A 26,721-nucleotide genomic window follows, 5' to 3' on the forward strand; every position below is an offset into this window, starting at 1 on the left:
ATGTGTATTTCTTTTTCTGCAGGTGGAAAATGAAAAGCTGCTGGAGCACGAAAGTAAATGTGTGGGGGAGCATCTGTATATGTTGCTGGGCTTTGTGCTCAGCCTCAAGGCTGAGTCTAGAGACTTAAAGCACCACCCAACCCTTGCGTCAGTGCAGGACAACTCCATGCGCTTAAGAACCAATTCGCTGTGCTCTGAATCAGAGCTCTCTGAGTCCTTAGAGCTGCAGGCAAGGTGCGAGGCCCTGGAGAGGAAGACGATCACATTTGAGAATATTGTGTGCGTGCTGAATCGGGAAGTGGAAAGGGTGTCTCTGACAGCAGAGGCGTATAGCCGGCAGCATCGGTTGGATCAGGAGAAAATTGAAATGCTCAGTAACAAGGTCTGTAACCTCTGGCTTTAGACTTCTGATTCTTTATGTTCTGTGAACATCTTTCAAATCATTTGTCCCAGTAATTAAAGTTCTAAACAGCTATTTGCTGTTGTGAAGTATCGTGGCCTCTGCTTTGCGAGATCATTCCTCTGGAAAACAAAGGTGTGCTCCCTCTCAGAGCTCCCATGGACACCGTGTCTAGAGTACAATGAATGCAAACCTAGAGCCAAACAAAGATTGCAGCGCATACTGTAGGGGATCAGTTCTGTACTGTAGGAGGATGACCTACATAACAGGTCTTTTCCCACTCTAACATGTATGCAATTTTGAGATGGCATCTAGATACTAGGGTGATGGGCACCCTGGAAATGTCTAAGGCTTAGTCTATACTCAAAAAGTTATACTTGTGTAACTATGTCAGTTGGAGATGTGAGTTTTTACCAATACAGTTATACCAGTATAACCTCTAGTGTGGACACATGTATACCAGTATAAAGATGCCTTATTAGCTTACTTCGGTTCCCATCCACACTAGTGTGGGGAGATTTGCTGCTTTAACTAGGCTGGAACAGTTAAAGCAGCAAACCTTTCTAGAGTAGACAAGCTGAGGATGCAGGTAAGACTGGAAATTCAGGTTCTCCCACTATAAGGGTGGGGAGCTGACCAGGCTCAGGGATCTTTCAGCATCCAGAAAGCTGAAATAGTGCCTCCTCTGTACACCTCACAGGAGTACATGTCCAGAGAGCTTTTCCTCAGAACATCTCAAATATACTCATAGCTTGGCTCCTGATAGCCATGAGGTCAAATCACAGACCCCTGCATGCATTACACCTGCACTAAAGCTAAGAACCATGCTTGACTCAATTTGTCGGTTTCTCTGTCCCTCGGTTCAGTTTTGTCATAAACGTCGATTTTTCCACCCCCCTCCCGTAATGTTCTTAATGGAGTGGAGACCAACACCTCATCCTTCATTGACTGGATTCTGCCATCCACAGCTGGAAAGTGCCCTGCTTTGGCAGTGAAGAGAGGTGTTGGTTAACTGTTTGCTCAAGAGCAGCAGGGCGATCTCAAATTATTTTTAGTGAGTTGGCCAACAGTGATGGATTTCTTCCCTCTCCCAGCCACCATCACATCTGGAGAACATTTCCCACTAAAGATCGGGCCTGAATGGAGGTTCACAGGATCCCTTGACTTTCCTGGGTCCCTTAGCAGCTTATATTTCTAAACAAGGTGCTCTGTGTATTCCACTGATCAGGTCCGGCAGCTGGAAAGGAGCATTGGACTGAAAGATCTGGCCATGGCTGACATGGAGCAAAAGATCCGTGATATGGAAGCTTCGACCTATGATGGCGTTTTCATCTGGAAGATTACAGACTTTGCCAGAAAACGTCAGGAGGCGATAGCCGGCCGCTGTCCTGCCATCTTCTCTCCAGGTTGTTACCTAGAAATTAGCAAAATAGTGCAAGGCTCCAGCTGTGTCCAGTCATTTGAGTAGTGTTGAAATGGCATGTGGCATGCAGAGATTGTTTCTTCCAAGTTCTTTCCCTCACCCCCCCAAGAATGCAGTAGAGACTGATTTTTTTACAGTGAGATAAGTGAAACTGCATTGCTATAAGATATCCCTTTTCCCCTGCATACAGAAGACTTTTCTTTCCCTAACAGGAAAGGTAGCCCTCCTAGGCCCAGAAATAGCCCTGCAATAATAGCCCTTTTTACATAGTACAACCCAAATTAGGGCCATCAGGGAGATGGTTAGCAAGGCAAGGAATCGAGGTACCTAGAGCATAACATGACAATAGACAGTGTGTCCACAGGGGCTGAGAAACATGCATATCTCCAGCGAGGCTTGTGCAGCTGCCTGCTCTTCAGATAAAGTCAGCATGCTCACCCCAGCCATGCAGCATTCCAGATCTTCTAGAGAGTCTCCAGTTCTTGTCTGAGCTGTGACCTTGCTAAAGCAGCAGCATCCCAGCAGTCCAGACACCGTCTCTTTGGAGGACGTCAGTGCTGAGCGAGCCATGGAGTCTGCTAGTGCCATAGTTGAGGGACATCTGGGTCTGTGCCAACCGGACCAGGTCTGGTTCTAAACCAGCAGGACGATTCCTTTTTAAAGCAGCCAGTCTTTGGAACTGCACATAAACTAGAGACAGACTAGTTTAAACGGACAATCTAAAGAACTGTTCTAAAATGCCAGTTGTGATTATTTGTCTATTTTATGGTGTCTTTTATTCTCTATCCAAAACATTTTTGCCCCTTGGAAAATCCCTTTTCGCTTCCAGTTTTTCAGTGGAACTGAAGCTTTCCCATAACTGCGTTTGCTCTACTAACTCTGGCCCTGTCACTGGAACTTCCTCTTAAAAACAGTGGTCAGCCTCGAAACCGCCTAGGCCCCCTGCGAGCAGAGCTTCACGTTCTAGCAGGGTCAACTCTGCCCATCATATTTCCCAAGCAGACACACTGAGTTCCACGCCATTTTGTGTGCACCTTTGAGATGAGACCTTCAAATCTTACAGCCTGTCTGCTCTGGGCACTAAACTCATACAGCCCTGGAGGGATTTGACCCAGTTTCCTTGGCCTAAATGTCTCCTCTCTCACCCCCACTTCCCTTCTTGTGTAACATGCTATATGCTGGCTGATGCCCAGCCTCTTCCCCAGAAGTGGCTGCATTTTAGTAGTGCTGTATGGCGAAAACACTTTGGAGTGAGATGCTATATAAGATATTAATTCTTACAACCTGTGTCACGTCGTTATTAATGAGCCAGGCTCACTGATGATCTCTCAGCTGAAGGAACAGTGCGGTTTTTAAATGGCTGCAACAGAGGGCACATAGACATTTGTGGATCCTGTTACAAACAGGGTTGGTTCTTTTGGTTCAAGCCCCAAGGCCCACAGAAAAGCAGTGTGTTGTGCTTGGTTTGAAAGGGACTGGAAATGAGAGAGAGAGAGGTTTTTTTCATGGAAAAACACTTGAGAAGAGACTGTTTATAGGGAAGGAAAGACTTACCTGCCAGCACCTGAGTTTCCTGCATGTTACTTAGACCCAGCACCAGGCAGGAAGCTGCAATCCTGATGCTGCTTTAGCTGTGCAGAAATGAGGCAGAGAAACAGAGGTTAGGATTGGTTAAAAATTGCCTTTTGGGTGCGTAGTTTTTCTCACTGAGCTGAATGGACGCTTGGTGCAGACTTCTAGCATACGTGTCTCTGGTACCTTGCTGGCTGGTCTGTCTTCACCTGAGCTTGCCTCGTACTTTGCTCAGCTGTCCCTCCCCTTCTTCCCTCAGTTTGTTTTTGAATTATGAACATTTCAGTAACATTTGGAGGCCTCAGCTGAGCTCAGGCCCCCATTGGGCCGAGTACTGCACAGCTCCATAGTGGAAGTGACAGGCTCTGCCCCCAGGAGCGTACAGTCTGCACCGACAGATGGTGCAGTGGGGAATAGAGATGAAGTGACGTGTCAGTGCCAGAGCCAAGAGTAGCAGCCAGCTCTCCTAAGTCCTTACGGAATTACCCTCCACGTGCACACAAGCTGCCCATTCCCCTCACATTCTGCCAGTGTTAGCACGTTGTATATCCACACTGGTGCATTGTTATGAATGGGCTGTTCCCTGCCCGACTCCTCCAAAAGCACACTGTGCAACATAGCCGCAGCTACGCAACGTGCTCTCCCCTTCCTTGTGGAAAAGGAGATGCGCAGCTTAAAGAAAGAGGGAAAGAAAGGCGGCGGCTGAATGTAAAACTACACCTCTGCCCTGTTTAAAAGTAACTTGAGTGTGCCTGGCACAGTGGGGCTCAGTATCTGGGCCCTGGACTCCAGGTACAAGTACGAAGATGCCTGAGCGGGTGTTGTCTGCCAGCCTGAGATCTCAGCTGCAGTTTGGGCTCTTTCCTGCTTGAACACTCATGGCTAGTCATAAAGGGGAGTAGGCCAGACTAGGTCCTCAGTGACACTTGTGCAGGCCTGTTCCCTTTACTGGGGTGTGACTGGCCCTGGCCCTGGCACTTAAGGCAGCACTGGGATTGTTTCCTAAGCAGGTCTAGGCTCCAGCTCCGTCTCGCAGCATGGAGTTGTCTCTGCAGGGCAGGAGAAGAGTGGAGAGAAGTCAGCAGGCTCCTTGTTCTTGTCCTGTAACAGCAGGCGCATGTTAACTAGGCCTAGTGCCTCATGGACTGGGGCCCCAGTGTCTTGTGTGCTTTTAAATACACCCAGCGGAGATGCTCCTGTGGGCCCCCAGCTCAGGGAGCCCTCCCCTACTTATGCTTCAAAAGCCAAAGTCAATAGACAGTTGAAACGGTTTGGGAACCATCTGGGCTCCCCTGCTGCCCTAGCCCTTGTTCTGCACAGCTGTTTATTCTTGATGTTTTGCATCACTTAGCCTTCTACACAAGCAAATATGGCTATAGGATGTGCCTGCGTGTGTACCTAAACGGGGACGGCACTGGACGGGGGACCCACTTGTCTCTGTTCTTTGTGGTGATGAAAGGACCCAACGATGCGCTTCTGCGATGGCCCTTCAACCAGAAGGTAGGTGCTGGGAGTGAGCGCAGAGTCAGTCCTGGTGCCTGAAAGGCCTGCCTGGCCTAGTGATGTATTTCCCTTGGCTCGGGCTCTCCTAGACAGAGAGCTGGCACGTCCAGCAAGCAGAGGCAGAGAACGCACTAGCCCGGGGTTCTCAAACGTCATTGCACCACGACCCCTTCTGACAAGGGGTTGTGGTGAGGTGGAAGCTGAAACCCAAGGGCTTCACCCCCGGGCAGGGGGCCTGTAACCTGAGCCCCACCCCCCAGGGCTGAAGCACTTGGGCTTCGGCTTTGACCCCAAGTGGTGGGGCTCAGGCTTCAGTTTCCACCTCAGGTCCCAGCAAGTCTAAGCCAGCCCTGGCGACCCCCTTAAAGTGGGGTCCCGACCCCCAGTTTGAGAAACGCTGCACTAGCCATTTGGGGGAGCTCTTCCATGCAGGCTCCTGTCCTGATGAAAGCCCAGGGTACTACAAGAGAGGCCCAGGGGAGAGGGGAAAGATACAGTCAGGAGGGGGGTGATGATGTGTTTGGAGAATGACCAGAACTTTCATACTGACATGCTGCATGTGCTCCATGACTGAGCTGTCATCTTTATTTTCTAAATTAAATTTCTAAACCTTTGCAGTTGTGAAGAAAACCTTAAAAATAAGAACCAGGTATAAACTGATGCAGTGACATCTGCCTGACTCCACAGACAGCCTGAAACTGCGCATTGGAGCAGCGTGATCTGCCTGGCTTATCTCAAAGGGACATGCACGCAATGGGGCAGGATCAAACTGAATATCGAAATCTGCAGCTGCTGGCTACCCAGGCTGCTGCCGCACTTCATTTTCACATTGAGTTTAGCAAAGTCTCTAGTTGTCAGTGGATCTGAACCAAGTGCAGGATTTCCCTTGTGGCACAGCAGAGATTGGGAGAAAGCAGGGAGCCTTCTTGCAGGGTGTAGATCTAGCTGGGGCTTGGCATTGAGCTTGAATGCAGGCATTACCCCAGCTTGCTGCCCCATGAGTGCGTAAGGCTGCGTGTGTGTCTGCAGCTTTCGAAAGGTAAAAATGAATGGGAGTCACAGACGGGGGGTTGCATGTTTGCCATATTTCTTCAAGCTCTTTCTCTTGTGTATTCACCTCTAGGTGACCCTGATGCTGCTGGATCAGAATAATCGGGAGCACATTATCGACGCTTTCCGACCCGATGTGACGTCATCGTCCTTCCAGCGACCCGTCACCGAGATGAACATTGCCAGTGGCTGCCCGCTCTTCTGCCCAGTCTCCAAGATGGAGGCCAAGAACTCTTACGTGCGTGACGACGCCATCTTTATTAAAGCCATCGTAGATCTCACGGGCCTCTAAAGCCTCCTCCCCACCAGGAGCATTGAGCACAGTGCCAGCCGACCAGGGCTCACCCTCCCGGAGCTGCACCCTCAGCATGCCCCGGAGCAGGGGCAAAGTCCAGACCTGGCCGCATCCCTGAAGGGACCTGCTCCGCTCTGAGTGGAAATGCAGTGTCTGATGGGAACCCTCCCTTGGTGTCAAAACACCAGCTTCTCTAGTGCAGATCTTCCTTGAGAAGAGGCTTGTGTTGAGGTTAGTTTGAGTTTGATCCATGATCAATGGGGACTGGATGATCCCCTGCAGGAATCAGCTACCAGGGCTCCCTGCACCCAGGTTTCAAGCTAAAATGAAGGCAGCTCTTTTGTACTTGTTTAATGTACAGCTCCTACAACGGAACAGGCATTCAGCCTGCCCAGAGCACCACTGCACATAGCCCTTTGGCCAGGCTCTTTCATGCTCTTAGGAGATCTCAGTGTTAGAGGGAGCTGGTTTCTCTCTGGTGTTATTGCTTAAAGGTTCTGTAATTCTGTGTTGCTGGTTGGTTTGATCTTTGACATGAGGGTGTGAGGGAAGACGTGGACTAGGAGCAGGCAGAGGAGGTATGTGGGCTTCGCACGGCAGAGATCCTTGTTAGCTCTCAGTGAGAGGGAAGCAGTTTAGCACAGTCTCACTGACCTCTCCTGGCAGCCATAGCTGCAGAGGCACTTTGAGTGGGGCCGTATGTCAGTAGGGCAAGAGAGAGCTGTTCCCAGTGTCCATGTCAGTCCCTGGGAGGGATCTGACGGGAGGGGAAGTGTAGAGTAAGGGAGGACAGCACCTGAGGAATATTCTCCTCCTTTCTTTCAGTGTTGGTCTCCTATAGCCCTAGCGCTCCCGGGCTCGTGGGCATAGCTTGTGTGTTGAATGACCCAACAGATGAGTCTTGTCGCTCTCTGGAGCGGGTCCTGACCTAGGCAGAGGTGCCTTGGAATCTGATTGGCTGCCTGTGAATGGTTAACCCTGGAGCTGGGCTTAGGGCAGGACAGCCTTGCGCCCCCCCCCCCGCCCCCGTGTGTGAGCTGCTCAGCCCCCAGGAATGAGGGTTTAGCTCAGTAGCTCCTTTCCCCACCACTCTCATCCTGGCTCTTAGCGCCTCTCTTCATTTGCCTTTGTGGGCAGGTCGTCCCCCCCCAAGTGTCCTCCCCCAGGCGGCAGCTAATCTTGAATGTGAAATCTTGGGCTCTTCGCTCTGTCAAGGGGGTTAGTTGTTCACAGCCTCACCAGCCCTGCAGCCCCGGCTGCTGCGTGGCCAGCTGAGTGTGCTCTCTGCAGTCAGCCAGTCTGCAGCTGCTCGGTTAGAAACTCTCAGGGCTTTCCCTCCCCGGGCTCCTGGCACTCTGGCCCCCGTTTGCTGCCCACTGGTCTTTCTATTTCGTGGAGAATGGGTCCCTCTCAGCGTGTTGCCATTGTGGCTAACTGGCCCCTCAGAGTTACTCTGTGGTGGTCACCTGTAACTCTCTGGAGTGGCCATTAGCCACTTTGGAGCCTTATTCTTTGTGGTTTTCTGTCTCTCTCCCGTCAGTACAAACCCGCAGGTTCTCTTTGGCCAAAGCACCCAGCTAGCTGCTTTTTGAACCATCCTTCAAGGGTTGTCCCAGCCCTGTCCAACTCCTCCCCTGCTCTTCTGGCCTGGAGGACAGGCAAAGAGGGTGGCCCTGCTGCCCATGCCAGAGGTGCTCCAGGTGGTTGGCTGGAGCCCCCCAGAGAGCAGCAGCCCCACTTCCAGTTAGCATCAGTGATCGGCTGCCTGTGTGCAGGGGAAGGAATTCTCTATGGAACGATCACCAGTTAGCAAACGCAAGGGAATCCAAGATTGTGAAATTGTGGCCCTCTCCGTGGAGGAAGGCCATAGCCCCTCTGTTGTGTCCTCTAAAGAGAGAAATTGTATGTTCCCCACCTGGGCTCAGCCCCAGGGGCGTCTGCAGAGCTGAGGCACTTCTGCCTTCACACTGTCCTAGCTAGGACCAGTGACAGGCTGTCTCATCGTAGGCCACCACTCGAGCCTTGACAGTGGCCTGCTTCAGTCCCCTTGGCCCCCTTCCACACACCTCAGCTGGGGTCAGAAATCTGTCAGTGGAGATGAGTTTTGATTCCAGGCTAGGGTGGCAGGACTAAAGGGGTGCGCGTTGGCGCGTGCCCCCAGCGAAGTAAGCCGGCACTGCTCCCCCGCTGAGAGGCCACTGTTATTGAGCCGCTATTTACATGTATCTCGTTTCTGGGCCAGGAGCGGTGGCTGGTTCTCTAGGGATGGGGGCGGGGAAAGGATTATCTGTGTGCAGAATTCCCCAGCCATGATCTCCAGCTGCCAATAAACAGACGTAAAACAGCCGCCCCATGGGAGCCAAAGGGAATTAAATCAGCTCAGTTTAAAGACTGACATCTAGGGTCACTGGAGCAGGCGGGGGTCTGAGTCCCTAGTCTGTCTAGGACGCTGCACCTCCCCAGACCCCAGGCTGGACAGTACTCCACAGCAAGCTGTCTGTCTCTCTCTGCTCTCCGAGCCCTGTGTAGACTCCACCCACCGTTCCTGCCCCGTGGCAACGGGCCTGGGGGCTGCTCAGTTTCAGACGCTGTGTCCAGATGGGGCCCAGCCCCTCAGGAACTAGCTGTCTCTCTAGCCTGTTCCCCTTGACGCCAGGAGCCTGTTTGCTGTTCTGTGCACTCCCCAGATCCCCCTTGCAGTGCCTCTCCTGAGCCTTTGGGCGCTTGCTCGGAGAGGTTTCCCTACGTTGTCTGAGAAACGAGGTGTCTAGTGAGGAGGCTGGAGACGGAGCAGCTGATTGGCTGTGCGCAGGAGCCAGACTGGCTCTTGGTACTGCCGTGCTCGAGCCCTGGGAGGGGCCGCCGACAAGGCCATGGCTGCAGCAGGGGGAGGTGAGCTCTCCCCTGGTTTGGGAAGTACTAGCTTTGTCTTCAGTGGCCGAGAGAAACTTCAGTGGCACTGCTAGGCTTGTCCCTCCACAGCAAGCTCCAGGGATTTGGAGCGCAGCTGCCTTTGGGGGGGTGAGCGGTCAGGCAGTAAGGGGACCTGGGCCCCAGAGGCTATCAAAGGCCTAAAGCCCTAGCAGGGACTCCCAGAAGTTCGAAAGGCATCTCTGGCACATACTGTGCATTGGTATCTGCTGTGGATTCTGTTCAGGATTCAGTCTGGTGGCTGGGGTGGAACCCAAAGCCAGCTCCATACAGTGCTTGTGGCAGGAGAGACCAAGGTGCTGTGCTGGAGTTGGCTGGCTGGCTCTCCCGCCCTGTGGAGAGGTGTTGGGATGAGTTTTTAGCCAAGGTTCAAAGCCTAAAGTGTGGTGGCTCCAGCAGGCAATTCTGCCATGCTGCCCTGGTGTGGGGGCGCCGCTGATCCCTGTGTGACACGCAGGGTGTTGGGGGATGCTCGCGTTACCACTGCTGCACCTTCCCTCGTAGTATAAATTCACCCAACATCCAAAAAGCCTGCACTGGCTTCCTGCTGGAGCCAGTGTTCCCATGCTGGAGAAGGGCCCCCCAGTTCCCTCCAGGCTGTAATATTGACCAGAGGAGCCCAGCTCTGGCATGGAAGGAACCACCTGTTGGAGCCATCTCATGGAAGAGGGTCCTAGCTGCATGAGCAGGCCTGTTCCAGCTGAGGCACAGTTGGGCTCAGCACTGTGGATGGGGAGAAGGGGCCTTAAGTTCGGAGGGAGTCACTTGAAAAGACTTGCTGCTTTTCATGTGTCTGTCCGTCCCCCCCTCCTCACTTACCAGCTGTGCTAAGGCTGAAGGCTCTTCCATGCAGGACCCACCCCCCCCCCCCCATTATTTCCCTGCAGTTTACTCCCTCCCTTTAATTACCTTCAGTGAAATTGATTGGCTGCCCCCTGCTGGTGGCTATGAGGCATTCAGCTGCAGCTGGGGCTGTGTCCACAAACTCCCAGAGGGGGAGAAGCTAAATGGCACCTGTGCCATGCAGCACCCGCTTTGTGAAAAGGTGGGGCTGGTCCTTCCCCCGTGCTGCTGTTCAGTGGATGTCAAGCATGCATGGATGAGGCAGGTGGAGGGTTGCTAAGGCTTGTGCTGCAGCTGCTGCCGTGGTGCTGTTTTGTGCATGGAGGCACTGAACTGCCAGCTTAAAATGTGCTGTATGTGTATGTCCCTGAGCCAGCTGTGGATACCTGCTTCGTAGCTGGGAGACACAACAGTGATGGCCCATGACCCTAGTCTCATACACACACCCCCCCCTCCCCCCCGAGTCCAGTCAGTAACGGGATAGTTGTATTACAGCTCCGCCTGTCCTGCCTGGCCAGCACCATATCGGTATTTACAGGAGTCTTTTGCTAAGCCTTGCAGGGGAGGATTCTTGTAAAATTCAAGCCTCTTTACCCACAAGCCTGTGAGGGAAAGAAACCTTAGGCCAGTACACCTGTCACGGGAGAGGAATCAGTGCTGAGGGTTTGTTGTAGGGTTGCTCAGGAGCAAAATTCAAAAGCAAACAAATCACGTCTATGGCTAATTCCACAGAAGTGCAGCAGGTCAGGCTCCTGCATGAGAGGGTCAGGTGCTGAGCTCCGTGCACTGCAGGCAGCAGGTCAGGCTCCTGCGTGAGAGGCTCAGGTGCTGAGCTCCGTGCACTGCAGGCAGCAGGTCAGGCTCCTGCGTGAGAGGCTCAGGTGCTGAGCTCCGTGCACTGCAGGCAGCAGGTCAGGCTCCTGCGTGAGAGGCTCAGGTGCTGAGCTCCGTGCACTGCAGGCAGCAGGTCAGGCTCCTGCGTGAGAGGCTCAGGTGCTGAGCTCCGTGCACTGCAGGCAGCAGGTCAGGCTCCTGAGTGAGAGGCTCAGGTGCTGAGCTCCGTGCACTGCAGGCAGCAGGTCAGGCTCCTGCGTGAGAGGCTCAGGTGCTGAGCTCCATGCACTGCAGGCAGCCAGGGTGTGGCCGAGGGTAAGAGGAGGCGGCCGTATGATAAAGGAACAAGTTTGGTGAGAGGGGCTGTGTACGTTTTGCCTCCCCTTTACCTGCACTAGCCCGACGGCGCCAGAGCGGGTGCCCTCTGGCTGGAGCTGCTAACACAGCTCCCCCCAGGGATTGGCACACTACTTTCCAGTGGGCAGCAGCCGGGTGAACGGTGAGCAGGAATGAGGCCCGGCAGTAAGGTTGCCCAACACTTCCATTTTTTTATACAGCCATCTCCAGAAGAGGCTCCAGGTTCATTATCATACATTTCCTTGCCCCCACTAGGTAGCTAAACCAGAGGTGGGGTTTTACTTCTGCCGCGTGTCTCCTCTGAGGCATGGCCACGTTTGTGTAGAACGCAGGGTGCGGGTTGTTTGGCACTTGTGGAAATGCCTTTAGTTTGGTGATTGCTGTGTGCTAGCATAGCCATAACAATATTGCCTTCATTAGCAGCTTTGCAACACCCTCCCTAGACCAAGCACTAGGCTCTCACCTTTCATGGATGTGTCCAAACGCACGGCCTAGCGCTAACTGTGAAATGAAGTGTCCTCTGGGCCGTTGTATGAGTGAGACCATTAATAAAGTATTGTATCCCAAGGGAAGGTTGGACAGTAATGGGACAACATACAGCACCATCAAGAATGGGAACTAGAAACCGTTTCTGTGAAATTGATGGGTTTGAAAGTGGGATCCCTCGTGTGCCACAGGCTCCTGCGGGAGAGGGGCTCAGCCCTTGTTCCATTTACTTTGCTAGAGAACAGGACACATAATCCTTCCCCCCACCCCTTACTGCGGTCACACATGCTGGGTCCCGGAGGTGCTGGGAGCTGTTCAGACACAGGCCCTACCCTGCTGAGTTTACTTACTTTGAAATAAGATGCAACAAGTGCCTATGGGACTGGGAAGAAAGGGGCTCACCTGACCCCCCAGTCTATACATTTTGTTCAAAAGAACCACCCCCGAAATGCCCCAGCGGCTGGGTCACGGCTGCTAGGCCGGCCCCAGCAGACACTCGTGGCCGATGTGAAGTACCTGTATTGCCCCTTTCAGAGAAGGGAAAACAGGCAGCGACCACCACCATGGGGCTGTGGCAAGAACACAGCTCTGACTCCTCCCCTCCCCCCCATGCTCATTGCTCCAGCCCTCCCTGCTGTTCACCCATCACCCCCCAGCCTAGCACCAAGCTCCACAAATGGTACCTACAGCCGCCTTTGGGCTCCACTGCAATCTGTGACACTCCCACAAAAAGCAGTAGAGGCTAAAAATCACTCAGTGCCTGAAGTTGCTAGCGTGGGGCCTGGGCCCTGTTGGCTTCCTCGGTGCTGCCTAAGCCCCCCAGCAATCCCCAGATCAGGGCAAATGGCATGAGAGGGGCTTGTCTATGTGAGTAGGGCCCATTGAAAATCTGACTGCAGGACCAGCAGCAGCTACCACTGCCCACTTTAACTGTTCAGGCCCTGGCTTTTGGGGGTCTCAGCCTAAGATGTGCCTGGCTCTCTGCTGAATGGGCAGATAGAGCCTAGGCCCCTCACCGGGGGGGGTCAGGAGGGTCTCTGTTTTTTCCAGGCACTGCCCCACTGAGCAGTGGAGCCCAAGGACAGACCCAGCTAGCGCACTGCCTCTGGGCTAGAGGGGGTTGTACCTCATTGAGAGACGAGGCCATTTGACGATACTCGCTCGAACCCCGGCTAGCAGAATAGCCCCTTTATTCAGTGCTGTAGCGAGGAGCAGAATGTTTGAAGAGAAAGCTCCTTGCTGCCCTCAGGGCCCGGCCCTGCCCAGGGAGCCCGGAGCCGGCGGGGGCTCAGGGCCCGGCCCTGCCCAGGGAGCCCGGAGCCGGCGGGGGGCTCAGGGCCCGGCCCTGCCCAGGGAGCCCGGAGCCGGCGGGGGCTCAGGGCCCGGCCCTGCCCAGGGAGCCCGGAGCCGGCGGGGGCTCAGGGCCCGGCCCTGCCCAGGGAGCCCGGAGCCGGCGGGGGCTCAGGGCCCGGCCCTGCCCAGGGAGCCCGGAGCCGGCGGGGGCTCAGGGCCCGGCCCTGCCCAGGGAGCCCGGAGCCGCCTGGGACACTGTGCGTTAAACCCAGCGCCAGCGAGCAGGAAAAGGGTTCACATGAGCTCACAGTTATTTAAAAAGTCCCCACTCAGGGTGAGTGAATTTAGTTTCTTTAATGGTCAAACAGCCCCACGGGAAGCATCCATGTCTTCCGAACCATTTGCCAACAAAATGTCCCTCTCTGGGGAAGCTGTTGCTAGTGACAGACAGACCCGTTATGTGAACTCTGGGCATAAAGCCCCTGGTGCCTGCTACTGGGGGAGGGTAGCAACACTGAATCTTGCCAGCCCCCATAAGAGGAAGTAAAACCCTGCATGGCCACGCAGCACAGAAGGCTGCAGCCCAGAGGACTGACTGAAAGCAGCAGAAGCAACATTTAGTTTGACTTGTGCCTCTGCCTGAGCAGAGGGTACAGACAACTAACAAGTATACAACCCTCTTCCTCCCCAGCCGTCCCTGTTTTACAGACTAGAGCCACTGCTTCCAAATTCAGAGGCCTAAAAATTCCAGCCTGCTATTTTCAAAGCTGCTGAGCACCTGCAGCTTGAAGTCACTGGGAGCTGCAGGTTACCAGCACCTCAGAAATCCAGGCCTGTGAATTTAGGATCCTAGTTCAGACACCAAGTTAAAATCCTAGGGCCAATGCTTTCAAAGACAAAGGCTAGTTCTTAAAGAGGGATCAGCTTTGACCCAGGGCCAGCTACTGGAAGTGAGACATTTTCCTCTCATCTCCTGCTGTAGGCTTTAGAAGCCCCCCCATCAGTCTTGGCTTCCACAGGCTGCCTCATCACACCCAGCTCCAGGGGCCTGGAGTGAGACCAAGAGTGCAGCATGACAGAGTACAGAAGAGACTGACTCGTTAGATGAGAACTTAAAGGCGCTGGGGGAGGCCGGTAGCACCGCCGGGAGAAGTCACCCACAGTGAAAGAGAACTTGGACAGTTCTCATCCAGGTGGCAGTTAGTGAGCAACTCAGACATCAGCTGGGATGGTGCAGCCGCCTGCTATGTCCTGCAGAGCAAATACCAAGAGTTTGTGGCTCATGCTGTGACAGTTGGACTCAGATTCTCATGGCCAACTCTAGCCCATAAGCTGCTCTCATTGAAGGGGGAACCTCAGCTTTGTGGTCACCACTGCAGTGGATTGCCTGGAAAACAACACATTAGCAACGCAACTGGAGCATCTTAATGTTAGTTAGCAGCTCACCAAGGCCCGTCCTGTGTGACTCCCCAGCTCTCCACGTACCCGTGTGGAAGCCAGTGGTGGAGGTGCACAGGCTCACAGCTAATGGAAGGCAGCGACAGAGGCTTGCCTTGAGCTGGCTGCAGTCCAAAGGGCTCTGGTAGGCCCGAGGTGGAGACGCAGGGCAGAAAGTTGCTAGCTGCCATCAGCAGAATGTTAGAGCTGCCAAGCCAGCACCAGTGCCCTAATGCTTTGCACTTTTTGAGCAAGAGCCTCTCTGGAAAGTCTCCTCGCTCGCCAGTCTGCATTCAGGACCTGGCTGCAGGAGACGGGAGGAGGGTGACCAGTAACACTGTCAGCGCCTCCTGCATGGGATAGACAGACAGCGATAAAACAGCCCTGTCATGACAAGAGCAGTGCTGCGACATTTCCCTTTGAGCCAGCAGCTCTGAGGCTACACCCCCAGCTCACGAAGAAAATAAGCCGCCACAGTCTGTGCTGATCAGTGACCAAAGCTTGGCTGCAAGTAGCGTGACCGACTAGCAGCACCTGTGAGTTTGCCCTGCAGTGACCCAGCTCACAGGCTGCAGCAACAGTGGGGGCACTCTGACGGTAACCGTTCTGTCAGATGCGAGCCATTGGTGGGAGTGCAAGGTTCTCTCCTGGGGCAGGGTCCTTCCAGGGCCTTGTGCCCACAGCTCCTCCATCAACGCTCCCACTGTCCAAAGCACAATAGAGGGTGTGGCTGGAGTGAGGCAGCAGCATGAGCAGGTGCCTTGGTTCAGCTCTGCTGGTTCAGCAGCCAGGAGAAGAGCAGCTTGCGGGGCTTCGGTTTCCTGGCGTGGTGGATGCGCACCGTGCGGGGGGAGCGCCACACTTTGATGGTGGTGTCATCACTGGCTGTCAGGAGCAGTTCCTGCTCAATGGGGCTGAATGCCACGGAGTTGACCACGTCGTCGTGCTGCAGCTTGGCCAGGCAGATGTTGTAGTGCCGGTCCCAGATGTAGCCATGATGATCCTCTGCCCCACTGCATTGAACAGAAGACACCAGTAAGAACCCAGCCCAGCCCGAGGGAAAGGGGCCCTAACCCCCCTTCCCCCAAAGCCTCACAAATCTATGAGGGAAACAGGTGCCTCTCCCATAAGGCCTGGGGTTACACCCAAACTACTGGCCCAGTCAGTGTCCAGTCCTCACAGTTGTGAGAAAACCCTTTCCCAGAAGGAGCCAAGGGGCAGCGATGCAGGGGGGTTTGTCTGAGTGGGCACTAGTGCTGGAGTGAATGGCGCTGCTCACCAGTGTCGTCTTTAGGGTTCAGAGTTAACTGACCCATCAACATGCTCCTTCTTCCACAATCCCAAACCACCAGAAGCCTCGACTATCTCCTCCCCCGATACCACCTTCCAGAGCTCCCTCACCCAGTCCTGCACTGTCAAATCAAGAGCCCGAGGGGAAGGGGGGGGGCAGCGTAACATACTGACTGTGCTAGCCTAGTGGCTGGCAGTCATCCCATTTGGTACAAGCCTACAGGGTTTCAGGTACGTCATGCTGCTGCAGGAATCGCCCTCTGAGTGCCTCTGAGGCTGGGCCTGTGCTGCAGAATCTCCAACCCACACCTAGCTCCAACCCACCAAACCCAGGGGCCCAAGTAGCATGGTACAGGGGTCGGGAACACTGGGCTTCTCTCCCCTCCCATCCCACCAGCTTTGCGACCAAGAGAGACAGGCCCACTGGGCACCTGGCTACGAAATCCCTGCTGACATCAAGGAAGATGAAGAAGCATTCATCGTTGGGGGTGTAGGCCCGGTGCGAGCGGAGAGCTCGCTTCACCTCCTTCATTGTCTTCAGATCAAACACATGCAGGTCAATCTCCTCTGCGATGGGGGGTGGCTGCATGGGATCAGAGATCACACAGTCCCGCGGCCAGGACCGGCTGTTCACATACAGGTACCTAGGGGACAGGAGAGGAGAGGTTACACTGCTGGGTCACTTCTGTCAGCATCACCATCCGGTCTAGAAAACCTCTCAGGTGTGACTGTGCTGGGGCACTGGTTGGTTTCACTGCCCCGCTCTCCAGCACAGCTCGCAGCCATGGTGTCTGAGTTACAGACTCTGGAGAAGGAGGGGCAGGCTGGAGTTTTGGAAACAGCCCGTTTACATGAATGATTTTTAAGATTTCAATTAAGCCATTTCCATCCCTGCTCAGTTCTGCAAGTAGGAACCCCCCAAGTGCCTAACAAGGGACCTCTGCTGCTGGGAAACTCCAAGGAGAGTTCATCTTATACACCAAGCTCCTCAGTCCAAGCCAGCCACGCAGATGGCCTGGCCCAGCTACAGAGCCAGAGCACTCAGATGGGAAACCCACATCTCCTTAGGCAGCTCCTACATGCAGTTACTAGAATCAGCATCTGGCTGGTCCCCAATTCCATTCCTATCCCTGCCAGCAGAGACTCTTGGCCACCTCTTCCCCGGTGGGGGCTAAACCGGGAGCCCCTCCCCGTCATCTGTGGGCTTCACGCCCCACGAGTCTGAAGAGCACAGGAAATCCCCACGTGGTGACACCCCCCCCCCAAAGGAAAGCCCAAGCTCCCCAGGTCCCTGCACTGGCAGACAGGTCCTGAAGGCTACACCCAGCTGAGCTAATGGAGAGTCCTCTCAACTCTCCCCCACATGCTTGAGTGTGGAATTCCTTCCTGACCCCAGATCAACTCTGTGCTCATGAGCAAAGCATCACCATGGTTACACGCAAGAGCCATTTACACTCTGAAACGGCCTCGGGGTCCAATGCCCCATTATTGCAGCCTCTGGCATGGAGCAGCTCCCGCCTGCTGAGCCTGACTGCAGGGCGTGGAGGGACCCCTCTGCACAGAGCCGTAGCTGATGGTTTACAGAACCCCGGGTTAGACCCCAGCAGGGCCCATCACCCTGCTAACGAGCACACCAAGTGCCATGCGGTTTGCTTTGAGGCAGAGGTCGGGAGAAGGGATCTCAAACACCAAGGGCCTGTGTACACCTATTAATGAGTCCATGGAGGCAGGGGCCAATCCCTGTGCTCTTCTCAAATGAGTCACCAAGCTCTGGAACCCCCCCCCACACACACACACACACTAACTGTTCTTAAAGTGATCAGCAGGCAGCCAGTGCCAGTGGCCCCATCCCCATGGCAGACCCTCCGCTCTGCTGTGCCTCGCGTCCTGCCACACCCACCTGTGATCAGGAGAAAGGCCCATTCCAATAATGTGACCGTGGATGTCAATGACATGATCCAGTGAATCAAAGAACTCATCCGAACGTCTCTCCTCCCCAAGCACTGGTCCAGCAGTCGTCATCTGATGAGGCAAGATCTGCTTAATCCCTTCAGGGGAAAGAGAGGCAGGAAGGGGGATTAGTCTGCTCTGCAAGAGGGGGCTGCTGCTGCCCGACTCGTAGGTAACATGCAATAGTGAAAGGACTGGAGCCTGGGGAGCTCACTGCAGAGCAAGGAGCGTCCCTCCGAAACCTTATTACAAGCTGCGAGGAGAGAGGAACCCACATTGGGGACCCTGGCTGGGAAGTGATGACAAGGCTCGGGTGGTGACTGAGTCATGGCACAGTACAGGGCGCCAGTCCCCTGGCGCTCTCCTCCGCTGGCTATTCCTGTGGCATCAGCCCAAAGCAGCATTTGTGCCCTTCCAGTGAGGTTTGCAGCCAGGAGGGGGGTGTTTAGGCCTTTCACTCCCTCCTTTCAACCGGGACCAGGGGTGGTTTCCTGATGCAGGCTTGAGAAAAGGTCCCTTCTTCTTCGAGTGATTGCTCCTATGCATTCCAGTTAGGTGTGCGCGCTGCGCGTGCACGGCTCTTCGGAACATTTTTACCCTAGCAACTCCGGCGGGCAGGCTGGGCGCCCCCTGGAGTGGCGCCGCCATGGCGCTGGATATATACCCCAGCCGGCCCGTCCGCTCCTCAGTTCCTTCTTACCGCCCGTGACGGCCAGTTGGAACTGTGGAGTGCTCTCTGTCCTCCACAGCCCTAGCGTTTCTCCATTCTTCTCTGTACATAGTTGGTTAACTTAGTTTAGTTGTTAGATTAGTTGAATAAGTTTAGTTAGTTATAGTATAGTAGGGTAATTAGAGGGGTTCGCCCCTCTTCTTCCACAACCGGTGCGGGCTCATGCCCAAGGCACCGGGGTTTAAGCCCTGTGCGGCTTGCCAGCGGCACATGCCCGTGGGCGACCCGCACGACTCCTGCCTGCGCTGCCTCGGGGAATCTCACAGGACAGATAAGTGCCCGATCTGCACGGCGTTTAAGCCGCGCACCAGAAAGGAGCGAGACTCTCGCCTCAAGCAGCTCCTTACGGAGTCGGCACTTCAGCCTCCCGCGCCGTCCCCGGCGGCACCGAAACCATCCTCGGCGCGCAGCGCACCAGCGGCACCGAGCCACCCCGGTACCGACGCGGCTAAATCTTCCCAGACGGCACCGAAGTCCCGGCACCGTTCCCTCTCTCCACCGAGGAAGCGGAAGACGGCGCACTCGGCTCCTAAGCCTCCTGCTTCGGGACAGCTTACCCAGCCATCACCGGCACCGGCTGTGGTAGTGCACAAGCCGTGCACGGTCCCGTTGACTCCGGCACCTCAAGAGCCGTCGAGTCCAGTACCTCCCTGCTCCCCGGTGCCAACCGCGGTCGAGCTGCATCTCCCGTCCACGCCCGAGACATTCTCGACGGCGAGAGAGCTTATCGAGCTCACAGAGGCACCGAGCCGGTGCGGGCTGTTCAGTCAGCGGGCAAGCCGGCCATGATGCGGCCCCTTCCCCTGACGGACGGGATAGACGGCGCTCCAGGACTCAGTCTCGCTCCCGCTCCCGAAGACTGTCACCGTCACGCCGCTCCAGGTCCCGGCACCGCTCTCCATCGCGGTACCGTTCACCCTCTCAACGCCAGTCGCAGTCCCGGTACCGCTCAACATCGCAGTACCGGTCGCACTCCCGGAGACGCTCCCGATCACCGTCCCGTCGGCACCGCAGGAAGTCTGAGTCCCGGCACCGTGACTCCAGAAGCCGCTCCCAGCACCGCCGGTCGAGATCCCAGTCGAGCTCCCGGCACCGCGGCAGTCGATGGTCTCGCTCGCCATCTCGGTACCGCAACGACCGGCACCGACCCTCGGCACCCTCCGGGGACAGGCTGCCAGCTTCGACGGCGCAGTCCATCAGCGCCTCCGCACCTCCGTGGCCATCCCGTCACTCGTCGGTCGCTTCGCGGGCAGACAGCTATGGTCATCTCCAGGCGGCCCCGCATGGACAAGTCCACGGGGCACAACAGTGGGGTTTTTGGGTCCCCTGGGCCCAATATGAAGCTCAAGGGCTACCTTGCCTCCAGCGAACCCCAGCCTCCGAGCGCAGAGTGCTGGAGGCCACTGTCAGCAGGCCACCCCCATCACCGGGTGAGGCCCAGTTACCGCCTGATCCCGCGGAGCGTCCACGGTCCGAGTCAGCTGCCCACCCCATCGAGGACCCACCTGCGGAGACGGTGGTCCAAGGTCTGTCCTCGTCATCTTCACCAGACGAGGCGGTGGCGGGGGCTTCTACGGCAAACCCTCCGCCTATTGACTTGCGGGCCCACCCGGACCTTCTTCGCCGGGTGGCGAAGGCTATCGACCTACCGGTAGCGGAGGTCACTGAGGACGAGGACCCGGTGACAAATGTGATTGGAGCGGAGGCTCCAGTGCGGGTGGCCTTGCCATTCATCCGCACTATCCAGAAAAATGCCACTACCATCTGGCAGTCACCGGCGTCTGTCCCTCCCACCGCCCGCGGTGTTGAAAGAAAGTACTCCGTCCCCCCCACAGGGTACGAGTACTTATATACCCATCCTGCACCAGACTCGCTCGTGGTCCAGTCGGTCAACGACAGGGAAAGGCATGGTCAGCCAGCCCCTGCGCCGAAGTCCAAGGAAGCGAGGCGCATGGACCTGTTGGGCCGAAAGGTCTATTCGGCAGGGGGTCTCCAGCTCCGAATCGCCAACCAGATGGCCCTCCTCGCCAGATACACCTTTTACATCTTGGTGTCCCTGGCGAAATTCACAGAGCTGATCCCAACAGCCTTGCGCCAGGAGTTCACGGCCCTCCTGGAAGAGGGCAAGAACTCCTCCAGGTCCTCCATCCAGGCCGCTCTGGACTCCGCGGACTCAGGTGCTAGAACCCTGGCCTCAGGAGTAACCATGAGGCGCATCTCCTGGTTGCAGTCCTCCACATTGCCACCGGAGGTGCAGTACACCTTGCAGGACCTACCCTTCGACACTCAGGGTCTGTTTTCTGAAAAGACGGATTCCAAAATTCAGACCCTGAAGGACGGTCGCATAGCCATTCGCACTCTGGGTATGCACACACCGGCTACCCAGCGAAGGTCCTTTCGGCAGCAACCCTACAGGCCATTTAACCAGCCTAGGTCACGACCCTACAATAGCAGGCGTCCCGGCCTGAGTCGCCGTAGACCGTCGGGCAACAGGCGCAACCAGGGCCAGGCGCCTTCCAAGGCCCCTCAAGGACCCAAACAGGCCTTTTGATGGGACGCCCGAGGACAGCCCATCAGTCTCTTTCCCGGATCCTTCCCGTTTATTTTGCAACCGCCTTTCCCACTTTCTTCCGGCGTGGTCCCAAATAACATCGGACAGCTGGGTGCTTCGTACAATCCAGTCCAGTTACCGCCTTCAATTTGTTTCGCCCCCTCCTCCCCACCCGCCTTCCCTGTCCCTCTTCAGGGACCCCTCTCACGAGCAATTCCTCCTACAAGAAGTCGAGACTCTGTTGAGCCTGGGTGCCATAGAGGAGGTGCCGCACGACATGCGGGGCAGGGGATTCTATTCCCGATATTTTCTCATCCCCAAGGCGAAAGGAGGTCTTCGACCCATATTGGACCTCCGAGAGCTCAACGCGTATGTGCTCAAGCTCAAGTTTCGCATGGTCACCCTGGGGACCATCATTCCCTCCCTGGATCCGGGAGACTGGTTTGCCGCCCTCGATATGAAGGACGCATACTTCCATATCGCTATTTACCCTCCCCATCGACGCTACCTGCGCTTTGTGGTCAACGGTGCGCACTACCAGTTTGTGGTGCTACCCTTCGGCCTGTCCACCGCGCCGAGGGTCTTCACCAAATGCATGGCAGTAGTTGCTGCAGCCCTCCGCCGTCGTCGCATACACGTATACCCATATCTCGACGACTGGCTGGTTCGCGGGACATCCCGACAGCTGGTAAAGGACGAGATGTCAGAGATACTATCCCTGTTTCGGTCCCTCGGCCTTCTCATCAATGCCGAGAAGTCCACTCTAGCTCCATCACAGCGGGTGGAGTTCATCGGAGCGGTCCTCGACTCCACTTTGGCCAGGGCCTGCCTCCCACGCTCTCGGCACCAGACGATGGTATCCATCATCCAGGACCTTCTCACCTTTCCCACGACAACGGTTCAGTCCTGCCTGCGCCTCCTGGGCCACATGGCGTCCTGTACGTTCGTCACGGCATACGCGAGGCTCTGCCTTCGCCCCTTTCAATCTATACCGCCCGCACCGCGACTCGATAGACATGGTAGTCACCGTCACAAAGCCGACACTCGCTTCGCTCAGCTGGTGGCTGAACCCAGAGGTCGTGTGTGCAGGAGTCCCGTTCCGCCCTCCTCGCCCATCCGTCACCTTAACCACAGATGCCTCGGCGTGGGGATGGGGGGGCTCACCTGGGCGACCTTCACACCCAGGGTCTCTGGTGCCCCCAAGAGCTCGCTCTCCACATCAATGTCCGGGAGCTGCGAGCGATCCGCCTAGCGTGTCACACCTTCCGCGCCCGTCTGCAAGGCTGCTGCGTGGCAGTCTTCACGGACAACACGACGGCAATGTTCTACGTGAACAAGAGGGCGGCGCCCGCTCCTCCCTCCTCTGCTCGGAAGCGATGCTCCTGTGGGACTTCTGCGTGACCCACTCCATTCACCTGGAAGCTTCATTTCTTCCAGGAGTGCAGAACACGCTGGCCGACCATCTCAGCAGGTCGTTCCTCTCACACGAGTGGTCTCTTCGCCCGGATGTGGTGCACACAATTTTCCGGAGGTGGGGGTTTCCCCAGATAGACCTATTTGCCTCCAAGGAGAAAAGGAAGTGCCACCTGTTTTGCTCATACCAGGGTCGCTCGCCAGGCTCCCTGTCGGACGCATTCCTCTGCTCCTGGACGGATCACCTCCTCTACGCCTTCCCTCCGTTCCCGCTCGTACACCGAGTGCTACTGAAGCTTCGGAGGGACAGGGCCCACGTCATACTCGTCGCTCCGGCCTGGCCGAGGCAGCACTGGTACACCCTGCTGCTCGAGCTCTCCGTTCGGGATCCCATGCCCCTCCCGTTATGGCCGGACCTCATCACGCAGGACTTTGGCAGGCTCTGTCACCCGAACCTACAGTCCCTCCATCTTACAGCCTGGTACCTGCGTGGCTGACCCACGCAGAGAGGGACTGTTCGGAGGCAGTGCAGCAAGTCCTGCTAGAGAGCAGAAAGCCTTCCACTCGCTCCACCTACCTCGCGAAATGGAAGCGTTTCGCGCTCTGGTGTGATCAACGAGGCCTCAATCCCTTCGTAGTCCCTATCCCTACCATCCTGGACTACCTCTGGTACCTTAAGGAGCAAGGTCTTGCGGTCTCCTCCTTGAAGGTGCACCTGGCAGCAGTGTCCGCCTTTCGTCCATCCATGGGAGGTCGTTCCATCTTCGCTAACCAGATGGTTTCCCGCTTCCTTAAAGGCCTGGACCGTTTGTACCCGCCGGTGCGGCGTCCTACTCCGACCTGGGATTTGAACCTCGTTCTGGCCAAGCTGATGGGACCGCCCTTCGAGCCTCTGGCCACGTGCTCTCTGCTCTACCTCTCCTGGAAGACAGCCTTCCTCGTCGCAATTACATCAGCAAGACGAGTCTCTGAGCTCCGTGCTCTAACGGTTAGCCCACCGTACACCGTCTTCCACGGAGACAAGGTGCAGCTTCGACCACACCCGGCCTTCCTCCCTAAGGTGGTGTCGGCCTTTCACCTCAATCAGGAGATCTTCCTCCGGGTCTTCTTCCCGAAGCCGCATGCCTCACCTCGCGAGCAACAGCTTCACACCCTGGACGTCCGCAGGGCCCTCGCTTTTTATATCGAGCGGACGAAGCCCTTCCGGCGTTCGACCCAGCTGTTTGTAGCGGTTGCCGATCGCATGAAAGGCGAGCCGGTCTCCTCGCAGCGGATTTCCTCCTGGGTAACGGCGTGTATCCGGACATGCTACGAGCTTGCTCGCGTGCCACCATGCCGCCTCACCGCTCACTCAACGAGAGCACAGGCCTCGTCTGCCGCCTTCCTGGCCCATATTCCTATCCAGGACATCTGTAGAGCGGCCACCTGGTCTTCTGTCCACACCTTCGCTTCCCACTACGCGTTGGTGCAACAATCCAGAGACGATGCAGCCTTTGGCTCCGCAGTCTTGCACTCTGCCACGTCTCACTCCGACCCCACCGCCTAGGTAAGGTTTGGGAATCACCTAACTGGAATGCATAGGAGCAATCACTCGAAGAAGAAAAGACGGTTACTCACCGTAGTAACTGTTGTTCTTCGAGATGTGTTGCTCCTATCCATTCCAGACCCGTCCTCCTTCCCCACTGTCGGAGTAGCCAGCAAGAAGGAACTGAGGAGCGGACGGGTCGGCTGGGGTATATATCCGGCGCCATAGCGGCGCCACTCCAGGGGGCGCCCAGCCGGCCCGCCGGAGTTGCTAGGGTAAAAATGTTCCCAAGAGCCGTGCACGCACAGCGCGCACACCTAACTGGAATGGATAGGAGCAACACATCTCGAAGAACAACAGTTACTACGGTGAGTAACCGTCTTTTCCCTGCTGCCTGGGAACAATTAGCTCAGTTGTAAGGTACGATTCTGTCATGGAGGTCACGGATTCTGTTACTTTCCAGGACCTCTGTGACTTCTTGCACAGCATCAGCTGGTCCTGAGAGGGGCAGAGCTGCTGGCTGGCAGGCTGCCTGCTGGAGCTGCGGCCAGGCTGGATTCACCCGTGGGGCTGGAGCAGTGGCCATCAGCTCCTGCCGCAGGAGCAGCTGCCAGAGTTCAGCCCCTGGCAGCGCTCTGTCAGTCCCCCCAAGTGTATTTTTAGTAAGAGTCAGGGACAGGATGCAGCCTTCTGTGAATGTCTGTTTATTGCTCACACCTGTCCCAGACTTTTACTAAAAATACCTAACAGAATCTTAACCTTAGTCATTTGCGACAGATTCCTCAGAGGCGTCCTGCAAAGGCAAATATAGCAGGATGGGTCCCTGTATGCAGAGGAGACCGAGTTGGGGGAGGGGGTGTAGTCAGACATCTGGTTTGCACTTTTTAAAACTCACTATTGAGAGAGAAGCTCTGTGCTAAGGACCTTGCACCAACCCCTTCAGTAATTGGCAGAGCGCTCCCTAGCCACAGCTCCGAGTCCTCCAAGCTGGATCAGTCCTGGGACGATCCCACTCGACCCCCCCAACCAGTTCTCAGTAACACACACTTCAGGCCTTCCAGAGGTAGAGGCCCGGTCTACTCTAGGAAATTAGATCGGTGTAACTACATTGCTTAGGGGCATGAAAAATCTCCATCCCTCAGCGACAGTTACAGGAGAATTTTCCCATCAACCTAGCGCTGTCAACACAGTCACCACCTCTCAGGGAGTGGATGGGAGAACCCCTCCCGTCGGCACAGGCAGTATCTTCACTGAAGCGCTAGAGAAGCACAGAAGTGTGAAAGTGGCCCACTTGTCAGCCTTTTCGGGCCATGTTTAGATGATACCGAGCAGGTGTGTAAAGTGCTTTGAGATCTGCTGATGAAAAGCACTGTGAGAACTGCCATTACTGTTATTATTTAAATGAAGGGACACTGGTTGTTCCTGGTGACTTTCATCTGGCAATCAAGGCAATTTACAAGATCTCAATGATTGTGCCCACAGTGCATCAGCCTGTGGGCAGGACAAGAGTCACATGAAAGACCTGTTGTGACACATGGCTAGAAGGGGTTAAACATCCTGCAAAATAAATAACCCTCCTAAGACATGTGGGGAGATGTTTGTGTATTTACATATGTATGAGTAGGGTCGACAATGTAATCAACAGTCCCTGCCTATGCCGTATTCTGATCATTCAGAGGTCAAAAGAACATCCTAGCATTTAAATGAACTGTGAACACGGGATATCTCGGTATTCATCTCTCTTTGAAATGTACTGTGAATGGTGGAGGAACAAGCAAATTGCCTTATGTTAATTCTATGGCTAAGTGATGGACCGCCTTCAAAGTCATGCTAATTACCTTTTGAACGCCAACTTGTCAACAGGTTGTATAAAATTGTATAAAAGATCCTTGGGTCCAGATTCTGTCATCTCAGATCTGCTTAGGCTTCATCAGGGGAAGTTTGAGTCACAAGACTGAGGTCCCAGTTATGCTGGTACGCCCTGAATATGAGATTTGGACGTTGGCCTATAACCTATGAACTATTTCTGAAAGAACTCTTTGCAACTGCAAAGGTCACCATCTCTGCTGTGAATCTGCACCTCAATGAACTGAACTCGTCTGGATGTGTATTGATCTTTTCACCATACTCTCTCCCTTTTGTTTTTTAATAAATTTTAGTTCAGTTAATCAGAATTGGCAGTAGTGTGTATTTGGGTAAGATCTGAAACGTTCATTAACCTGGGAGGTGAAGTGTCCGATCCTTTGGGATTGGTAGAACCTTTTCTTTTATATGATGAAATACGATTTACAGAAATTTTAATCATATTTGACGAGGGTACCTGGCTGGAGGCCTGAGACTGGATCACTTGAAGGGAACTGTGTAGTTTGGACTCCTGAGTAACCAGTGAGGTAATAAAGAAGCTGTTTTATGCTGGCCTGGGAAATCTAAGTATTGGAATATCCACCAGCTTTTTGGGGTCTGTCTGCCCCATTCTTTGGGGTCATCCTAATTGAGTGACCATAGCTGGCCCCCACTAGGACCCTGGATGTTTTACCAAATGAGCATAGCACCATGACAGCTGAATTCCAGCTTTCAGATCCCATCTGGGAAGTGGCTGGGGAAATCCATCCTAGCAGCCCAAATGAGACACAGCTGAGTGCCTGTAACAAGGGCCCTGGGTCACAACTCTGCCTGGACCTCACTAGGAAAAGGAGAGGCTCCTGTGAGGGGTTTCATTTGCATATTAGACTAAGGAGCTCATTTCCCAGATTCAAACCTAGGCCTGGCAGAGATCCTGCAGCACGGGAGCAAAGGACAGTTACCAAAGCACCTGCCAGAGTCAGATGAGTGAGCTGA

The 26,721-nt window shown here is 55.2% G+C and overlaps 2 protein-coding genes across 10 annotated transcripts in view; one reads left to right on the plus strand and one right to left on the minus strand.

Annotated features, from left to right (window-relative positions):
* The window catches only part of TRAF2 (TNF receptor associated factor 2), a 57,001-nt gene extending 43,970 nt beyond the window's left edge, over positions 1-13,031 (plus strand). For 2 of the 6 annotated variants that reach the window (XM_044992613.1, XM_044992611.1), the window contains exons 8-11: positions 23-382; positions 1,629-1,806; positions 4,747-4,895; positions 6,022-13,030. In XM_044992613.1, coding sequence (XP_044848548.1) covers positions 23-382; positions 1,629-1,806; positions 4,747-4,895; positions 6,022-6,240 — 906 coding nt within the window. In that variant the 3' untranslated portion in view covers positions 6,241-13,030. Of the gene's footprint in view, positions 1-22; positions 383-1,628; positions 1,807-4,746; positions 4,896-6,021 lie in introns of all 6 variants that reach the window. The other 4 variants (XR_006574189.1, XR_006574190.1, XR_006574188.1 and 1 more) reach the window with 4 other exon arrangements.
* Positions 13,032-13,325: 294 nt separating this feature from the next.
* FBXW5 (F-box and WD repeat domain containing 5) overlaps positions 13,326-26,721 on the minus strand; it is a 29,252-nt gene continuing 15,856 nt past the window's right edge. For all 4 annotated transcript variants that reach the window (XM_044992518.1, XM_044992517.1, XM_044992519.1 and 1 more), the window contains 3 exons: positions 17,615-17,762; positions 16,146-16,358; positions 13,326-15,437 (listed from right to left, as the gene is read on the minus strand). In XM_044992518.1, coding sequence (XP_044848453.1) covers positions 15,191-15,437; positions 16,146-16,358; positions 17,615-17,762 — 608 coding nt within the window. In that variant the 3' untranslated portion in view covers positions 13,326-15,190. The remainder of the gene's footprint in view (positions 15,438-16,145; positions 16,359-17,614; positions 17,763-26,721) is intronic.

Source organism: Mauremys mutica, chromosome 18 (genome assembly GCF_020497125.1).
Source record: "Mauremys mutica isolate MM-2020 ecotype Southern chromosome 18, ASM2049712v1, whole genome shotgun sequence".
NCBI lineage: Eukaryota > Metazoa > Chordata > Testudines > Geoemydidae > Mauremys > Mauremys mutica.